Source organism: Andrena cerasifolii, chromosome 1 (genome assembly GCF_050908995.1).
Source record: "Andrena cerasifolii isolate SP2316 chromosome 1, iyAndCera1_principal, whole genome shotgun sequence".
Classification (NCBI taxonomy): domain Eukaryota; kingdom Metazoa; phylum Arthropoda; class Insecta; order Hymenoptera; family Andrenidae; genus Andrena; species Andrena cerasifolii.
In genome coordinates, this window is record NC_135118.1 from 11,591,600 (window position 1) to 11,611,773 (window position 20,174).

General features: G+C 41.3%; 1 protein-coding gene across 9 annotated transcripts in view; it reads right to left on the bottom strand.

Annotated features, from left to right (window-relative positions):
* Positions 1-1,313: 1,313 nt before the first annotated feature.
* The window catches only part of Smr (nuclear receptor corepressor smrter), a 93,782-nt gene continuing 74,921 nt past the window's right edge, over positions 1,314-20,174 (bottom strand). For 7 of the 9 annotated variants that reach the window (XM_076811576.1, XM_076811533.1, XM_076811559.1 and 4 more), the window contains 7 exons: positions 11,232-11,549; positions 10,764-11,140; positions 9,653-9,934; positions 8,863-9,322; positions 6,619-8,588; positions 6,310-6,521; positions 1,314-6,172 (listed from right to left, as the gene is read on the bottom strand). In XM_076811576.1, the coding sequence (XP_076667691.1) occupies positions 5,422-6,172; positions 6,310-6,521; positions 6,619-8,588; positions 8,863-9,322; positions 9,653-9,934; positions 10,764-11,140; positions 11,232-11,549 (4,370 nt within the window). In that variant the 3' untranslated portion in view covers positions 1,314-5,421. The remainder of the gene's footprint in view (positions 6,173-6,309; positions 6,522-6,618; positions 8,589-8,862; positions 9,323-9,652; positions 9,935-10,763; positions 11,141-11,231; positions 11,550-20,174) is intronic. The other 2 variants (XM_076811577.1, XM_076811589.1) reach the window with 1 other exon arrangement.

Sequence of the window (20,174 nt, forward strand, 5' to 3'; positions counted from 1 at the left end):
TATATGGTAACAGTCCTCCTCTGCAACCCAATCTGAGCAAATTTCGCCTTGTAAAATATTTATACGTATATACAAAGATCGATGTGGTTTCTCGGTACATACGATCGTGCGATATAGTCTTGGAATCTGAATGTTCTTCAAGTATTATCAACCCCTTCGCCGTGTGCGGAAATCCTCGAGCCGTACACGTTAACCGCTCGTGAGCGTTCGCCGCACCGTGGACGTTAACCTAGAGCAATAAAAGTTGCTACAGGAAGAAAGCAGAGAGACGCCAAGGGCAGTCTTCGAGTAGTACAGTCGAGTAACGTTGATCGAGTTCAAATTGTTACCGGCTATGCCTTTGCCTTTCTTCGTCCACCTCCACATTTCCCCTTTTTTTTTTACTCTGGAAGCATTTTAACGCGGTATTCTTCAGGACTCCGATTTTGTACAATTCAAAACGTTCCGTTCTTTCCTCGTTTTCGCTTTCTTTACGAGTTACTGTCATAAAGCTTCGTAACAATACGACGTGTGATTGTGAATCGCCCTTACAATCGGCTAAAATAAATGCTCTGTATATCTTCTGTATGCGAGGCTATAAAATTCCCATTGTATCTTTACGCGCGGAAAACCGATCTAGTATATACATACTTTATGTATATATATATTTATGCCTACGTGTATATTCAGGTCGTGTCTCGACATGTTCCTCGGCTGCCTTCAAGGACCAAGTCAGGGCGAATGTCTCGAATCAATACTGGGAAGACGCCCTCTTGATAAAACGTTTATATACGTTCTTTTTCAATGTTTGCCGCACAGAGCAGCAGTAAATGACTACAGAAACGCTGAGAGATTCGATGCGATCGTATCCCTTTTTGCATCAACAGTTTTACGTTTCGAATGAACTGTATGTCAGCCGGTTACGATACGGATAGGATATTATGATGGTTAATAACAATGGCGACCATAGTCAGTGTACGATGCCTGTAGGTAACGTAATATAATCGTTCGATCGACTGGTGCTAACCACAACAGTATGAAAAAGGACAATGTCGGTATGGATGCGACATTAACTCTTTCGTTGCTAAGACTTCAATCAACGTTTAGCACACACCACGTGCCCGGTAATCTAGTTGTATATGCTATATACCCACTGGACGCCCGCGGGCGCTTACCGCGTGTCACTCGTTGCATATAAGCGCCTTCAGCATCGAAAGGGTTAACGAACACTCGAAGCGAGATCTTTTTTAGACTCCTTTCCTTTACGTAGTCATCGTTAAAAAAAGTGTAAAAATCTTATGAAATGTGTGTTAACGAGCGACACGACTGCGAAGCAAAGGTTAAGAAGTTCGTTTTATTTACAAGGGACGAGACTTATATCGAACGACGATTTAACGTGTACGCGATAAGGGAACGACGAACTCGCAATCCTGAAGTGTCCCGATATACATACATATATCACTGTATTACAAACTATATTGGAGTATTTTTCCGCGCCAAATCCAGTGTCTCCTTTCTTTAACCTTAAATGAAGAGAAACTGTAAATTATATTATGGACTCTCGGTGATTCTTAAGGAGGCTTTGCAAAAATCTTCTCGCTTGTAACATTGCTTTCCGGACATCTCTAAACATTGCCCGCATCAATCACATATTGATGTAAACGAATTCTACATTGTTGATGCTCAAGGCTTCAATATACATATGCCCGTTATCGAGCACGCGTGGTCGCACGTGCGCGGTTTGTACATAAATGGACAATTTCAGACATATACGAAATATAATGTATAAACGAAACGAAGATATCGATATCGCATTCCATAATGTCAAAACAAAATTTCTTCGTTTCTGTAACAGTTGTCAAACACGTATGTAGCGAATTTCGAATATTAATTCAACCGAATACATTTCAAATATCTGGCAGCTAGATTCGTACAAAAGTGCATCAATGAAACGAAATATAAAGAAAATTTACATATATTTGATACAGAAACTGGTTCATGTGAAGCTTCATCGGTTATTTTCTTGAGAACTGTCCGAAATTACGGAAATTTTTTTGGGTGTTCAGGGAGGAAAATGATCTCTTATTTTATTTGTGTTTGGTTCCCCATGGAACCACTCTCTTAGAGGGCGCCAGGGGTCAATCCCGATTTTTTTTTAAAATGTAACGATATGAAATTTTGCATTATTGAATTCTCTTTAACAAAATGCACATTCAAACGTTTTTCCATAATTAAACTTTTTTATAAACAAATATAAAAAAATCAATAATGAACGCAAAATGTCCTTCGGTAGAAAAGTTTTGTAAGCCCAGATGTTAGACATAAGGATTATTCAAACACATAATTCTTTTTGCAAAAACATTACTTTTTGATAGGGTTGTTGAATAATGCAAAGAATCGTTCCTTTTAAAAAATTAGCTTGCCACTTGCAGTGACTTACACGTTTCAAGGTTACTTTAGCAGGTGTATGAATGTCTGACAAAAGGTCTTGTGGCTCTCGAAAATTTAGAAAAAGAATTTTCTCGTTATCTCCGGCGGAATAAGGACTAACTTCGAATTCTTTGTATGAACCATTCTGCATATACATATATGCACACGTGCACGGTACATATACATATGCGTGCATGCATACCTTCCCGTAACGTTTGGTAGAAGCGATTTACCGTGTACTAACTGCTTGCAATAAAAAGCAAAAATCCTTATGGACCTCGTGTGACTAAAATTGAAGAAGCAGACCTCATTCAGATTTAAACGTACGTTTGCAATACAAATATAAAATTAGGCTATATAAAAATTCCTCGTGTGTGTAAACGTATGCGTCCCGATGGGTATGATTTTGCAGAGTGTGTATGTGTGATTGCGTCATAAATAGTATATTTTGATAGTCAGAGCCGTATATTCAGGTTTAATCATTTACTTTCTTCTTTTCCAATCGAATAAAATAAATTCAATGTTTGTGTGTGTGTGTGTGTGTGTCCATTTTCGCTGACGGACGATTCCATCGATATTCAATCGCCTGCATTTATTTATTAATAACGATAGTTCCTGGGAATTATTCCCTAGTCAGTTCATGGCGTCTACCCCTAAATGCTAGCTACGGTGTCGCTTACGTCCTAACTCCTCTAAGATCCTTACGATATAGCAATACGGATAAACTAGCCATCGTTATACCTACTTGTTCAACTTACAAATTAATATTGTGTACTATGTACAACGCTTAGAATTACACTTTTATCCACTTTTTCTTCTGTTAAAACCCACTTCACCGAACAGAGGAAGAGAGAACGGTCCTGTTCAATATGATCCTCCCCGTCAGTACAATACACTGTCCCTGTGCGCGCGCAAGAACGGTACTTTTTATACATGCCCTTACGCATACAGATGTAACCGCCTCACGGATAAGTGAGGTTATACACTCTTCGCACTGATATATGTTATTTAATCCCAGACACATCACAGACTCATTCAAAAATAAAACACGTATGCCTTTAGCGTTGTTACCGTCATATTTTAACGATTACACATATCATTCGTTTATGTACAAAAAAGCGTCTCCGTGTATGAACCTTGGGCAGTTGGGCATTATCTAGATAAAATGATTACCAACTAGAGAATTTATTCCGTATTTCAAGACGGAACGAGTTTACTCATGGGATCAACATATTCTTATTCTGCCGGAAACCGTTTTATATTCATCTTCGAATAAGATTATGTAATTACGAATTCGAAACTTCGAGGGAACTTGTATGCGGTGCAAACTAAAGATTTCTTAGTACTGAAATAATTTTCCAAATTACAACTTGAAATTCACTTGTAAAAGTCTGCTATTGTATCTAAAATATTATATACTTTGTAAATAATCATTATCTGCACATCAAATTACTGTGTATCAAATGAGCCCTATTACGAATATAACGAAAATTACAGATAATACATTATGAAAATACCTTGAGCAATAACTAATTCGTTATTTGAATTATTGTTTATGTTTATTCGATGTTTTTCATAATTCACTTCTTTTTATACTCTACTAGTGTACCAAGAAAAGTGTACTGCGTATTAAAACGAAGAGCAGAAAAAGATTCTGCTGTTAATAACATTGTGAAGTACAATCAAGTTTGCACATTAAACAAGTTCTACAAAGTTTCGACAAATGATGCAGATAAACATGTTCTTATTCGGAGGTGACAATAAACAATTTCTTGAATAAAACAAGCATTTCTATTCGTCGAATGATTTCACTCCAAATAAATTAATTAATATATAATTATCTGGGTTATCTTTATTCGACAAACAACGGATGAAAATTGCTTTTTCCCTTTTATTCGTTATTCGAAATTTTTTATCTAGATAAAAATGTTGCCCATCTCTGACCTTGGGCTAGCCTGGACGTTCCACAGGTCGATTTATATATGTACATAAATTTAAGGTTCAAACTCAATCCGGTGATCGAATCTGATTCAAAAAGAAAAAGGAATGAGAACTTGCACATACTTGGACGCATCGAGAGTATTTAAACACGTTAAAATATCAAGAAAGTAATTTTCGCTGACCTTGTTGCCTTGAACATACATTAAAAATTAAATATCACGATACGTAACAGCTCCGGTACGGAGAATTTAATAATTTCATAACAGCTAAGTCTATACAAAATTCTTTCTGTATCGCTTTAAAAATTAAAATCCTTTGTTCCTTTACCGACGATATAAATTATCATAGAACCGAACAACGCGGTATCTAAAAAGCGTTTCCTTAAAAAAAAATAATGGCGGTGAAAACAGGAATAATTATATTTAATCTAACTGGTGGTAATTATACACAACTTTAGTACACGTTTATAGCGCGGAGGAGGAGGAGGGATAAGTAATGCGTAAAAAAATATTAATTATCGATTAAAATAACGGTGTTCCTTACGTGAACGAAGGTTTCCTTTACGCCGAGAGTGAAAGGGGTGGGATTAAAAAAACAATGCTTCCGTAAAACGGACATTTCGTGTGTAGTTGCGAGGGGAAATGATCTCTGACTAAAAGAGTACACAACGAAAATACGAAATTTATAAAATAACAAACTCCGTTTAAAACGTCCTACTTATATAATCTCCGTTTTGAGGAATACGACGAAGTTCACGTAGAAAAAGCAGGTGAAAATGATAGAATGAAACGCGAGAAGAAACATAAAAAAAAGAAGGAATCTCTTCAGATTTAATTGGAACATTTCGACGACCAGTAAGAACGCAACCGGCTAACGCCCGACAACAAACCATGGGAGGGGGGGAGGTGTAATCGTTCGATTCGATCGATCGTCGTCGTCTGCATAAGACTCGTCGAGTTAAACGGAACCGAGTAAATATATATATATATGTATATATATGTATATGTACCCTAAAAGAAAGAAACAAAATTGTCACAGCGTGTTGATATCTGCACGTCGCTAATTAGACTATCAATCCTCGTCAGAAAGTGGCTCGTACTGCGCGGAAAGCAACGGCGCCGGTTCAGCTTGCATCTGTTCCGACTTTGTCACAGAAGTAGTTCCTGAAGTTGGAGGTGGTGGCGCTGGTGGCGGCCCAGTATGGACGCCCAACGCACTGAAAGGATAAAACGTGGTTGTAGGGGCTGGCGCAGGCGGCTGTGGAGTCTGATTTGGCGTCTCATCGACTATCATATCTCCACTGGAAGGACTCTCCACGTTCCCCCCTATTTTCTCGTCTTTTTCTGCATTATTAACGTTTCCTCCGTTTCTATCGCCAGTGGCGCCACCTTTATCGTCTTCCGATGTACGCATCACTTCGACAATCTTGTTCTTGACGTAATCCAGCGGCGAAAGATGCGGCTTATTGGAAGGGGTTCCGGAAGTGGATGTGGCAGTGGTGGTTTCGTACAAGCGACGACCGTAATGATTAGTACCAGACGCCTCTGGAGGCGAAACTGGTTCCACAGAATGGAATTGTTGCTTTCCTACCGAAGACGCTGCCTGTTGGTGTTGTTGTTGCTGCTGCTGCTGCTGCTGCTGTTGCTGTTGCTGCTGTTGTTGCTGTTGTTGTTGCTGCTGCTGTTGTTGCTGCTGCTGCTGTTGCTGTTGCTGTTGCGATTGTTGTTGAGTAACGCGAATTATTTGGCGCTCGTCTCCAGCTTTAACGGAATCGGATTCATTGGCTTTTCGCCTTTTCCACTGATCTTCAGAGATTTGATACCTATCGAAATCGAATATTTTATTACTGAGGATTTTGTTCGTAACAGTATAGAGTTATCTAAAAGTAAACGAGCTCTCATGTTTTATACTAATAAAATAATATAATAATAATAAATAATAATTTCAGTAGAAACTTACCCGCTGTATGATCTATATGAGGAATGTGAAGGCCCATAATCCTTGGAAACAATGTGGTCAACGTGTTCTCCAAGGGTGATTGGTTTGTTTCCACTTCCGTTGCCACTAGTATTCCCTACGCCACTGTTGCCGCCGGTTCCTTCGCCAGCAGGGCTATGAGCCATCCCATTCGGTTCCGTTGGCGCTTCCCGATGGAATCCCTGAAAAGTTTCCTGTCGTATAAAATACATCTGTGTGCTTGAACGCCAAACACACAAGTTAGAGTTACATACATCATTCAAGTGATAAACGTGAAGGATTTAACCATACCTGGAAAAGACGATCACCAGGTCGGGGTGGTTGAGAGTTCCCACCAGTATTTTCAACACTTTGGTTAATTTGGTGTGTTATGATAGCATCTATCAGACTGGCGGCGGTTAAGGTAGAGGCTGATTCATTCTGCTGCTGATTAGAGCCCTGACTTTGCCTGGACGATGGTTGTTGTTGTTGTTGTTGCTGCTGCTGCTGCTGCTGTTGCTGTTGCGACTGCTGAGGTTGCTGAAGTCTAGAAGATTGAGGAAATCCGCTGCTCATTAACCTGCCGGTATCTCTATCTAGTTGTTGCTGTTGCTGGTCTCTGTATAACTGGGCTATACAGTGTCTTCTTTCGGCTTCCATTCGTTGCTGCTGTTGAATGTGTTGCTGAAGCTGCTGCTGCTGTTGCTGCTGCTGCTGCTGTAAATGCAGATCCCTTTCCCTCTGTTGCACGGCTAAACGATGCTCCTGATGCTCCTTTTCTCGCTGCGCAGCAGCAGCTGCCATCTGCTGGTGGATCTCCTTTTCTCTTTGCTGATGGACGGTAAGGCGATGGTCAGCGTGCTGTATATCTTTCTCTCGTTGCTGTATGGACAGTCTGTGCTCAGCATGCTGCGCATCCTTCTCCCTTTGCTGAGCCATTCTATGCTCTTGCTGTTGTATCTCCTTCTCCCGTTGCAATCTGTACTCTTCCTTCTCGCGTAGGTGAACCAGATCGCGGTCTCTGTCTCGCTGGTGATGGTGAGGTACCCCCATCCTATGATCCGTCTGATGAATAGCCAAACGATGTTTATCTCCGTACCGATCAGCCAACAGTCTGTCTGCCATGGTCTTTCCAAGACCCTCGTGACTACTGCTCCCAGACGCAGGATGGCTGTGTGGATGCGGAACTGGAAGACTCGGTTGCTGCACAGCGACGTCTACCAAACTGGAAAAGGCTTCGAGTCCCGGTGGCGGGGGTGGGTAATGAATCTGTTTTTGCGTATTGTGCCTCTGTATCACTCCCTGTCGAGGCTGCGTATGCGTCTGCGGCGGAGGGGTGCTCGTATAGTACAACGTTGACGGCGGTTCGCTCTTATTATTGCCCTCAGACGTACCAACGGTTCGACTGCGTGCGTGCATCTGCTGACTGGTTATGTAGTCGTTCATTATAATCTGTCTCGAGGATAGCTGCTGCTCCATCGTGTAACTGGGCGGTGGCCGACCCGAGTACGAGTTGTACTGATTGCTATGAGTCACCACCACAGCCGCTGTTCCTGCTTGGCTCTGACCTTGCCCAGGTATGTTACCCGTGGTTACAGGGGAGTGTCTAATGGTCCTGTGGTAGTCGTAAATGGGTGCACGTTTGTCCACCGCAAAAGGATGAACCGGGGTGCCCTGGGTTATGGATCCAGTCTCTTTGGGACCTTGATTGCTGGGAGCATTAACCACGTTCGGGCCGCTTGTGACACTAGGTGTGCCGGCAACGCAGCCAGGGTTTCCTGGAGGTGTCATTTGCCTAAGGAGACCCTCGTAACGAGCACTGGAAACGGGCGTGCCGTGCGTGATGGAACCACTTTTGTGCCCCATTGTTCCCATAGCGCTCAATTTGGGGGATAATCTTGGATGAGGCGGTGGTACGGAGACTTTATTCATTTTGGGCGTTAAAGGAGCTTGAGGTCGTGGCGATGACGCATAGACGAGGGGACTCTTCGCCCCGCGTCCTTGTTCCGGATGAGCGTGAGGATGGTAGTAGACACCTGGAGGAGGCTGTTCCGGCCGATAAAGGGTAACCGTCGGTGGCTTGTGGAGCGTCTGCAGGGAATGATTGTATTCTTGTTGCTGTCTCGGTTTCTTGATGCTTAAATCGAGCGTGCCCTCAGTCTCTCGGAGCGCTTGATACACTTGCATCACGACTAATCCTTCCTTTGGAAGCATATCCGACGTCGAGGATTGACTGCTTGACGCCGCTGGTGGACAGGGAGTAATTGTAGCTTGCGTTTGACCTGGGGAAACAATTCTCTCGCGTGAACAATTTCTTTCAATATGCAGTAGCACCCGCGTTAGCTGGCCGTTGCTATCCTCACAAATTCTTGGAACCGTATTCCTGAGGATATCGGGGTATCTCGTTGGCACTGAATGATTCTCAATCGTTCACTCGAATTCTCGTAACTCTGCCTGCCCAGATAGATGGCCAGATATGGTCCTGGACCCCGGCCAGTTAACGGGGCACTACTCTAATACAAAGAAACTGTATAAAGAGTCTTTCATTACACTTACCGATTTGTTGAGGACTAGGTGCAGAACGATGTCCATGGTGGGGGCCAGACACCACCGATAGGGTTGCTAAATTCGAGTCCCTAGACATGGTAGTGTTTGCCATGGAACTCGACGGTTTGTATTCACGTACAAAAGTAATGTCGTTTCTGTGATCCGTCTTTAATATACTGGATATCGTTGGCGTCCCAGAGTTTATTGGTACTGACGATCCTCCAGTACCGGCCGGGCTGTTGGGATTGCGTTTCAATTGCATCTCAATTACGCCAAGCATGAGGTCTTTAACGGTGAGAGGATTAGAGTTGCTAGTTGTGGATGGCGGAGAATGAGAAGGCGGTGGGACCTGCTGATGCAATTGCTGGTGTTGTTGTTGTAGTGGCGTTGAATTATTGGCAGTCGTCAGAGTTACAACAACACTGCTATTCTCCAAATCGGTACCTCCCTGACCTTCGTCCGCTGTCTCCTGAAACAACCAGCCAACCTCTATCAGACGGTCCTATCGATGTGACGTTGTGTTTTCTTATTTATCACTTGGAAAGCAATGAAAACAAAACCCGCGGAGCGTAAAATAAAATCCTGTTTATATGTTGATATGATTACAACAAGTGTGCCAGTAATTATGAAAGTGGCCTAGGTCGAAATTTAGAACGATTGAATTTATTACTAGTTTCGAATTTTTCCTTGCTTAACCCAGTTTCATAATCATCGGCACATTACGGAGCAGAGCAGTTTTTTCTTTCAGACTTATTGATTTTGGAGTTAACACTGAATAGAAACTTCAACTTCAAGTTACCGTGGCAGAACTGTCGTAATCTTCTCTCGTGCCAGCTGAAGCAGCATTACTGCTTCCACTGGTGGAAGACTGTTGCGATGAGCCTATGCTCACCGGTGGTACTAACGATACCACAGCAATATCTGCTAGTTTTTCGCCAAGCTTTTGGTCTGCCGATCGCGAGAATGATATGGGTAATGTGGTGGACGCAGATGCGCCTGGTGTACCCGGTGTTCCTGGCGTTCCGCTTGTCATATTGTTCGCTGGACTGCCTGCACTAGCTGTGTCGCTCGAATCATGAACCTGTACGCAAAGAGTACAATGTGAGAACAATGTAGATACAGCATAAAATGTTAATTAAGGATTACGAATGATATGTTTAGCATTAATATATGCGTCGATTTATTTACGACTTCTTAATTTGACTAAAATTTTGTACGCAGATAGTGTATACCATTTATAATAATGCAGTAAACACAGAAAGTGCAGTACTCAATTTTTCGTGAGGAAAACGAGTTTCAACACTTTGAGTGGTATCGGCGTGTTCTCACGCCGAGGACTTACCACCCTGTGCCCGGCTTTCAAATTTCAACATCGTTACATTCCAAACAGCATACTCTACTTATAAAAATGAAATATTTATATTGTCTATTAGATCTTCATGAAAGTATTACCAGTGGATATTGAGAGTTTTCTTGATGGAAATGGGTTCACACTCGACCTCATTTTGACTAGTTTTAATTATACACGATGTACAATTGGTACACAGAATTTAGAAGTGTTAGGCCCCTTTTTCACCAAAAATACCTTGTCATTTTACCTATTCGCGCGAGCACGGGTTGCAAGATTAAATGATGAGCCTGTATACTACTTACGTGCAAAATTTTGACCAAACCTTTGTCCTGAAGTGCGTACACTCTGTGACATCTATTATGTAAGATTCTTTGTGCCGCAATTCATGAACTACCTATACTAAAAGAAACTTCAACGCTAGCATTCCCTGAGATGATATATTTCGACAATTTACAAGCTTCTCACCTCCGAGTGCTAAATAACTGCTCTAGTTCAAGAAATACAGTGTACTTGCACTGCTAATTAAATGATTCTTTAAAAACAACCAGCCAATACACACCACCATCTCATCGCAGCTACTCGTACTGCTGCCACTTTCTTCCTCGTCTGTCAGACAGGGTCTTCTTTCCTCGCCCAACGACTGATAGTATTCAGCCACCACTTGGTCCAGGCTCAGCTTCTTCCGATAGGTAAAGTAATAATTTTTGCACTGATGGTTCGTCTTCCCCGGTATCTGCTCGGCGACCTTCACCCAGTTGGTACCATGCTCTCGAAGAGCCCTTCTAAGCTGCTCCAGTTCCTCGTCCGTCCATTGCCGAGCCAAAGAATCGGCCGTGTCTTCTGGCACTTCCGAGCCGCCAGTTAGATGAGGCGCTAAACGCCGAGATATTCGATTGAAGCAAGCGGAGCAACATTTCGTTGCGCTGCTCGGTATTTCTGCAACAAATAGTGGACAGAGAATTATCCTTTCAGTTCACCGTCGCCAGCAATGTGATTTTGGCACTGGCTGCTGGCAATGGGTACTCACGAAACTCTTGTATGATCGGATCACGAATTTCTGGAGGCAAGTCGAGCCACTTCGCAGGCAATGCTCGTAACCGTTTCACCCTGGTCTTGGAACTGGCGTTGTTCAGATTCGGACAGCCTGGCAGAGGACAAGCGGTGTATCGACCCCTAACGGCCTTACACCTGCAGGTATTGCATACGCGTGCACCAGGCGCGATCTGATCCTCTCGCAGGCCATACAACGAGGCTTGGCTCCGCGGCAGCACGCGACTTTGCGCATTGCTCTCGACGATATTCTGGCAAACTGTGCAACCGTGAGGACCAATCTGTCTGCCACCTTCTGAAAAATAGAATGAAAAAAAATCACTTTTCAGTTATAGGAACCCATAAAAAAGGAACACATTTTTAACAGATTTTTAACAAGGATTACGATTACCAGGTGCTATATCGATTGCCAGGTACTAGCTGCTATAAAATTCTTCTAGTTCTCCCTATTTTTGCGTATTATACTCGACAAAGGGCAATTTTAAAGAAATTGCCACACGGCAGGGATGAATAGTTTGCTCGCAAAAAGCTGTTAAAGTTTCGGCCAATCAGAGCGGGCAGGTTTGGCTGGGAGGGCGGAGCGCTCCCCCCACTCGACCTCTCGTTACGGCGCATAGGGACCTAACCCAATTATCCGTCGAAACTTCACCCGTTACTTTCGTTCAGAGAATTTAGGCGGGAGCCACGCGAGGTACCAATATTTCGTAGGCAAATAGGAAATGAAAAATCCATCATTTCATCGAGTCATCGCGATGTTTCAAATGAGGCATTGGGAGCAAAAACGGGAAAAAATAATTTCTCCGATTTTACACGATTAGTACAGTCTATTGCGATACATTATTGCTACTAACTCTCAATTTCGCAACAACAAAAAAAATGTGGGTAATTCCGTTTTGGCTTATGTGCCTGAAATCATCTTATTATATTACTTCAATGCAGTAAAGACGCGCTATTATAATTATTACGTATTAGTAAGCATATCGAGCCCGAGTACAGTAACACATCACCGCAACAGACTTTACACCCGCAAGAACTTTATACCCACTCTATCTCCAGAAGAAAGTTAGCGATTTGTCAAACTTTTTACACAGAATATTTGCCCGGTTATCAAGGCAAAACACGATTTATCATCGAACGTACTACTATTTCCCCGTTTTCTTCGTCCGAAAGTCAAGCATATATATATATATATATATATGACGAATATATGGCGGCAGATTCCACGAGAGAAGGAACTCGAGCGCAAACACTGGCGGCGCTTGTACCAGCTGAGATACGAGGGAGGGTGGAAAAAAGATGGAACACGAGCAGAGGGCTGAGGGGGCGGGTTAGCGCGCGGAAACGGAGCGAGAAACAGAATAATTACCGAGACTTGGCTGGTTAACTAATTAAGGGTGGCCAATTAAAAAGTTCTCTCTCACCCGCGGTCGCAAACATTGGCGTAGAAGAGTTAAAATCGCTTTGACGGTTTTGCCTGGGTGAAAAATTGAAGTTGCTGCCCGTGTAAGGTTACCGCACAGTAGAAGAGACGTATTTTTAACGCAGAGGGACACGTCGAGAGCGGCAGTTCAAGTGATTAATATATTATTATTGGTTATTAATAGTAGCTGTACAAAAATGGGGTGAACATCCCTAAAGCGCTAGGCAGAGAGTACAGTCACGGATAACCGACGAATGGATCGTGTTCGTTGGTTGAGAAAGGAACTGAGTCGGTGGTAGGGGAAGCTTCGATTCCTGCCGTTCACGTCGTTTAAAGATAATTAGCAAAATTCTCTGATCCCTTGCTTTCGCTGTAATTCCTAACCGATGCTGTGGTTCCAGTTTTTTAATTTACAACTAGATTCCAGTAAACTTCTGATTCGTATGTTCTTCTTAATTGAGGGCTCGGATGCAATAAGGGGACTAGCGCTCGAAAATGCGAAAAATAATTGCCCAAACGCCAAGAAATATTGGAAAATTAAATGTTGTTAAACTGTATTTTAAAAAATATAGCGTTGTGAAGCTCGTCACGACACACATTTTTTTCTATTTACAGTTTGGTTATTTAATTTTCCAATTTTTCTTAGCGTTTGGACAATACTTTTTTGCAGTTTCGAGCGCTAGTCCCCTTATTGCATCCGAGCCCTCAATTACAATAAAAAGAATCACATACAGTAGTTTGAGGGAAACAGAAGATAAGGCGAGTATGTCGTCGCTATAAAAAGAAAAGATAATATCGATTGCCTTCAAAGTAGGAAATACAATAAAATTAAAAAAAATATATAAACCCACTTCAAAATGGCTAAGAAAAGCATAAAATAATTTTTCTTATTTACTTTCTTCGTGATATACTTAAATATCAAGTTATACTTTTCGAAGTCCGCGCCAATCAGTTTTTTTTCTCGATGAAGTCGAAATTTCGATGATGATGCACCATGTTTTTTTTTAATTTATCTAATTGGCGCCGACTGAGAAAAGTATTTTTGAAATTTATATTTAAGTATATTATTGAGAAAGTAATAAGACAAATTATTTGATGTTTTTTTTTAGCCATTTTGAAGTCGATTTAATTTTTTTAAAATTTTATTTTATTTGCATATTTGTATTAGTTGATAGACTAGTTGTTCTAGGTTGCCTTAAAAGTAGGGTAACAATCCTAGATGTCCTTGAAATCGGTGAACTTCTTATTTTGAACTTGGTGATTTCTTATTTTTGGTGTAACTTCACAACTACTTAACCGATTTTCATCATTCTTTTTCACGACCTAAGTTGGTCGAAGCTAAGCTAAACGCAATGATTGCTAAATGCAAAAATTACGCGAAAAAAATCAGGATTTCAACTTTAAATAGCTGCCATGTTGTTTTAACTTAATATTTCGGAAAATTCTCTCCGTCAACCTGAGTTTTTTGAATTTGGATAATCTGGTTCTGAATGGCAGTGCTCACCGCAAAAGCAAATTTTTAAAAACGCTTCTTGGATGTCGCTTGTTATTTTATTATAAACGTAAATATTTTTCTACGAAAAAATTACCAAATGTTCTTTAAATGTTCAATTTTTTTTTAGAATTTCATAGGAATACTTAAGCTTTTCATTGCAACATTTTTAGGACGTTCTCACTATTTTTAAGGACTCTGTGTAACATTTTACAAAAATTCTACCGCTTCTCCCATAACAGCCTGTGTATAAGAGCGCAACTTTGATTTCGATTTTTTCATAAACCATACTGTCAATCGACTTGAAATTTTAACACAACGCGGACTACACTTTGGACATTAGATCAAAACAATTTTCAAAGATTTCTCATTATTTTTGCTCCAGTATCGAACCTCCTTAACGAAATCGATGCTTCCTGTCATTATTCATTTAGACCAAAGTTTCTGTCGCTTTTTTCTTTTTATTATTGCTGAGAGTTTGAAGTATAGAAGTTTATTAGTTTCCCTGCGATATTATGCAATTTTATTTCCTCCCACCAGCTGCCGTAATTTTTTATTCGTCTGAAACGAACTGGTAGATATTTCCAACTATACTTCACATCGAACTGAGGACCCCTTTCTTTCTGCCATCGGTTGAAAGGAACGATCACGTCGCGAGGAGAACAGTGGTTGATCGTGAAATTAATACTTGCGAGAGGAACAATTTCTCCCCGAACGCGACGCACTTCACGTGCCATTTCAAAATGAAGGGGACACCCTGTACATCAGACTCGAGCATAGTCCTCGTTATACTAATCTCTGGAGACCTGTCACGCTGCTCTCTGGTCTTCCGAAAAGCCGAGAAAATTATTGTTGACGCAGGACGGCTGCCAATGGTATTGGCTGGGCACAGCTAGTGGGAACTGAAGGGACGATGGCTGATATGCAGAAGCCGGAGGAAGAATCGAGCGTAACGAACATCCGCGCGCATAAACGCCATACCAGAGAATATTCGCGACACTGATTGGCAGGTAATCCCTGAGAGAGAGAGTGAGATTGGCCTTTCGTAATTTAGCCGTTGAATACAATCCATAAACTTTATGCGACTCGGGCAGGATCGAACGCATTAATCGCTCCCAATCGTTGGAAAAATCTGAACATTGTTGTCTAGAGTTTTTAATTCACAACGGACGAAGCTAGCAGCGATTATTAAACAATAATTCAAGGAGACCACGAAATCGTAGGGAAAAAATCATATTTTCAATTGCTTCGCTTTCGAAAGTCCTTCCTAAATTAAACTAAACAATATCGACGAATCAATGATCTCCCTTAGGAAGGAAAGGCGAGGTGGAGAAGTCGGAATGCTTACTAACAGACAGTTGCATTTATCTAATCGAACTCTCCTCGAGAGGAAGAATAGGGTTGCGTAAAACTTAGAGGTAGCTATGAAAATGTGCGTAATTGTGGGCGGAGCATTTACTACCTGCTGCGCAGCTGTGCCGCGCGCAGCTTAGAGCATTGGCGCGAACTGCCGAAAAAATTCGGTATATCGTACAGTTTCTTGCGTTATTACTGACACGATTATTATTAGGAGAGCGCGACAATGCTACAATGGGCGAAAGGAGACAAATTAGTGGACATTTTTTCTGGTTTATTAACAACAACGTTTAAGGGCGCGAAATAAAGGGGTCGCGATCGAAAGAACGTCGCCACGGGGAAGTGAATCGAATGGGGGTGAAAAAAGAAGAAGCTGCTGTCCCGTAAAGGGGACATTTAGCCACGTGCTAATTAAGCTGGCTTTGAGCGAAGCGACCGGCAGGGGTTGCACGCTGAATATTTCAGAAAAGGTACCGTCAGAGTACCCCTTCCCATCGTTCGCTCTAAGTGCCTTCGGTTAATTTGGCAAGCAATTTTTCCATCGAAATTCATCGGATCGCGGTTTGTGAATTGCATTCAGACGCAGCTAGAGTAGTCTAGACTGGTGAGGTCTTGTTGAAGGCAATGTTAGAAAATGGTCGATTTCAGGCCACCCTTCCCAAAGGTAATTTTTTGTGATATTCCTTCGTTACGGAGTTCAGCTACCTCTTTGAAGGTTTCAAGTTAATGAATTAGAGTGGGTTAAATATTGAGCTGTATTTTGAAAGAAATAATATCGAAGGATACTGTTAGGTAGATTTGGTGGCATTTTGGATGAACTCAAAGTTCTGAAAAGCTTTTTATCGAGGGATAAAATCGTCCCATCTTTAAGGGGTTATACCTAGTCAGGCGACCGAAAAGAGGCGAATGTTTGTGAATTTTTTGTGAAAAAGCGGTAGTATATATTCTTATAGAACTTGTTGCACTTAAAGGAGCAACATTTAGAGAACATTTGGTAATTTTTGCGTGGAAAAATATTTACGTTTATAATTAAATAAAAAGCGACATCCAAGAAGCATTTTTAAAAATTTGCTTTTGCGGTGAGCACAGCCATTCGGAACCAGATTATCTAAAATCAAAATACGAAAAAGATTTCGTTAATATATTAATGCATCCTCTGATGGGCGGAGGGAATTTGCGAAATATTAATTTAAAACAAAATGGTGGCTATTTAAAGTTGAAGTTCTGATTTTTCCGTGCAAAAATCACGCTAAACAAGAAGGACTTCAACTTTAAATAGCCGCCATTTTGTTTTAAATTAATATTTTGGAAAATTCTCTCCGCCAACCTGAGGATATGTATATACTATCGAAATTTTTTTTGTTTTTTGGTTTTAGATGATCTGGTTCCGAATGGCAGTGCTCACCGCAAAATCAAATTTTTAAAAATGCTTTTTGGATGTCGCTTGTTACTTTACTATAAACGTAAATATTTTTCCACCAAAAAATTACCAAATATTCTTTAAGCGTTGCTCTTTTAAACGCAAAAAGTTTTGTAAAAATATACGCATCCGCTTCTTCAAAAAAAATTCACAAATATTCGCCTCTTCTCGGCCGCCTGACTAGGTATAACCCCTTAAACTGGTCACCAGATGGGTATACACCCAAAAGCGAACTCCACTCAAGCATTTTATCCACATAGACACAGACCATCGCATAACATTACCCATAGAATTTAACGTTATTTCTTATCGAAGAAAACGCACGAAACACGAGGTTGTTAAACAACTAGCCTACAACTAGCCATGACTTATTAAGATGTTCGGATGATAATTTCGCGTCGGTCAACCAACCAAGGATCAGCTAATGGGTTAAACCAACAAGTGAGCGTTATCATCCCCTATGCAGATCCCCGCGTCTCAGGGTTAATTAAATATTCCCTTTGATGCTGATCAGCCATGTAAACGCTAGTACAGCAAACCCAACGAACATGTGGGTGTTCGCTATAATCGTAAATGAAACAAAGAGCCTGAAAGGCCTGATTAATCTAGCCTGCGCGTGGTTCTGTAAGAAATTATAAATGTACGTCCCGTCGCAAAACTAAGCCACACTGTTAATTAATTTGGCAATGACTTATTCTCCGAACAGTCGCTTTAGCCGCTAATTTCTAAAGATCCGATCCTCGAATTTCATCGCGTAGGAATACACACATGAAAAACGTGTTTACACGAATTAAACAAACTGGTTGAGCCGTTTCGATAGGGTTGGGCAATTAACCCTTAAGTAAATTGCTCGTGTTGCAATATTTCGCAAAGCAAACAAAGGGCAGCAATAATACAAAGTTTGCCCGTTCATTAATTGAGAAATATATAATTTCCCTTAATTTTATGACCACTGCGTTATTCAACAACATCCACGATGTTTACAGCAAACAAGGGTATTAAACAGACGAGCACAGTTCGCAACTGAACGGAAGGATTGCGTAAAAAATGTTTCTTTTATACGGTCGAATCGACCGACAGTCGAGATTCTAATAGAGCAACGTAGAAATACGCGTTTGACTTCGAGAAACGCGCCTCTGTCTCACGAAACGCCCGATGCCGACGCGAGGGTATCGCTTTGTTCATCTCTCGTAATTGAAATTAGCTATCTATCGACGAGCCTTCCCTGGGCAGACTTTCAGAGCTTCGCGTTCAACGAATTTCGCACCAAATCCATGCATTTTGTTTCTCCAAATTCCTCTCGCAACAAAGTCACCTTGCAGGGGTGGGAATTGAAACGAATAATCGAAATGCGAGGATTCTGCTCCTCCGGCTGCGCGTCAGCATTTTTCTGCCCGCCTATTTATCAGATTACGGAACGGTGAGGGGCTTCGATAAAACCGATTAAAAACAAATACAAGCGCTGTGGTTTTTCGCGAATTAGCGGCTCCCCGTACACGAGACACCGTATATCTTGAATATCGAACGGCAACGCGCAAATCAATCGCGACGCGCCGGAGGAACGAATCTGGTTTCCAACGCGGAATTCGTCCCGATAACGATCCCGGCATATAGATCGTAAGGACAGATTCTGCGCTGTTCCAACAACGAATTATCATTTCATCGTCGATACGATTACGGCTTCACCCCTACAGCTCTCCCCTTCGATTATCAGAGACATTGTTTACACAGCTAGATCACATTCAGACCGAGTTCAATCGGTTTTCCAGAGCACCATCCGCAACGGTCCAGTGTTTGCTCCGACCCCTTTCCTTGTTTGCCACCGCGACCAGCAAGAAAATTAATGAATTTTTCTAATAATTCCATTCGATTCGATTCAATTAATTAATTAAATCAAATGCATTGTTCTATGTATCCACGCACCTCGACGCCCCATCAGGAAATCTTCCGTCTACTTTTTAGCGTTATTACGTGTCTAACAAGTTTTTGTTACGTTTTCATTACGTCTTCTCATGGTTGAAATTGGAAGCTGGTGGCGTAACACTACGTGTTCATGGCACCGAGAATTATGTAACAGTAAGCACGCAACATCTATGTTCTTTTGAACGGAGACAATGGTTGTCGATGTTATCGCGTGAATATTATTGAATTTCTACACAGACACATTCGATACTTCTGGGAGTTGTAAATTTTAACACTGGGGTCCGCGTTTTTCCAGGTCGAGGGATTTTTGCAATTCTGTGTATTTTCGTGGAATGTGCTCAAGTCGATATTGTCTGAAGAGCATCAGAAGTATTCTCCGTCGGACCCCGACTGTCTACTTTGAACACAAACCGGGCAAGGTACAAAGTTTTGATGCAAGGTCTGAAAACACAAGTATTTTCGGGATTTTTTTTAAAGCACTCGAAGGCTTTTTTTTAAATACACCTTTATGTATTCGAAAGTGTACATGTTAAACTACTTGTGGTAATTTTTGCGATGGAAAATATACATAAATAAAAATATATATTAGCGATCTCTCGGCAGCGATTTTTTTTTGTTAGTAGTTTGCGGTGAACATTCTAATTCTGACCTGGTTCATCGGAAATTAAAAATTCGCGGGGATTTAGTTAGTATATTGGATTATCTTGTCCTTAATCGTTTATTATCCCAAGATATTAATTTGCTACGAGATGGCAATTTCTCATAGCAAAAGTATCGATTTTCGCCACAGAATCGCGCTCATGTTTCATCATTTTCCATCTGTAAAATAACAACTACCCAACGGGATGAAAAACCCACGATTAAGGACAAGCTAATCTAATATACTGACTAAATTTGGTCGAATTTTTTATTTCTGATGAACCAGGTCGTAGCTATAGTGATCACCGTAATAAAAAAAGCGCTGTCGGGAGATCGCTTATAATTCCATTATTTATTTAGTTATCGCATTGCAAAAAAAACTACAAGAACTTTAAAATATATACTTTCGAATATACCAGCGTTTATTTAAAAAAAAGTCTTCAAATTGAAGAAAAAAATCCCGAATATGCTTGCGTTTTCAGACCTTGCAGGTAGGCATAACCCCTTAACGCGAATTCGCACATGTCAGATCCGTGACGGTTCTACCTTTTTTCTGCGTTGCCAGCAAATAGCTTGCTTTATCACCATTTAGAGCGGAGTAACTAGTAGCATGTTACAATTCACCACGAGCTTGAATTTTTGAGTTGCATCTCAGCAAACGAGAAACTGA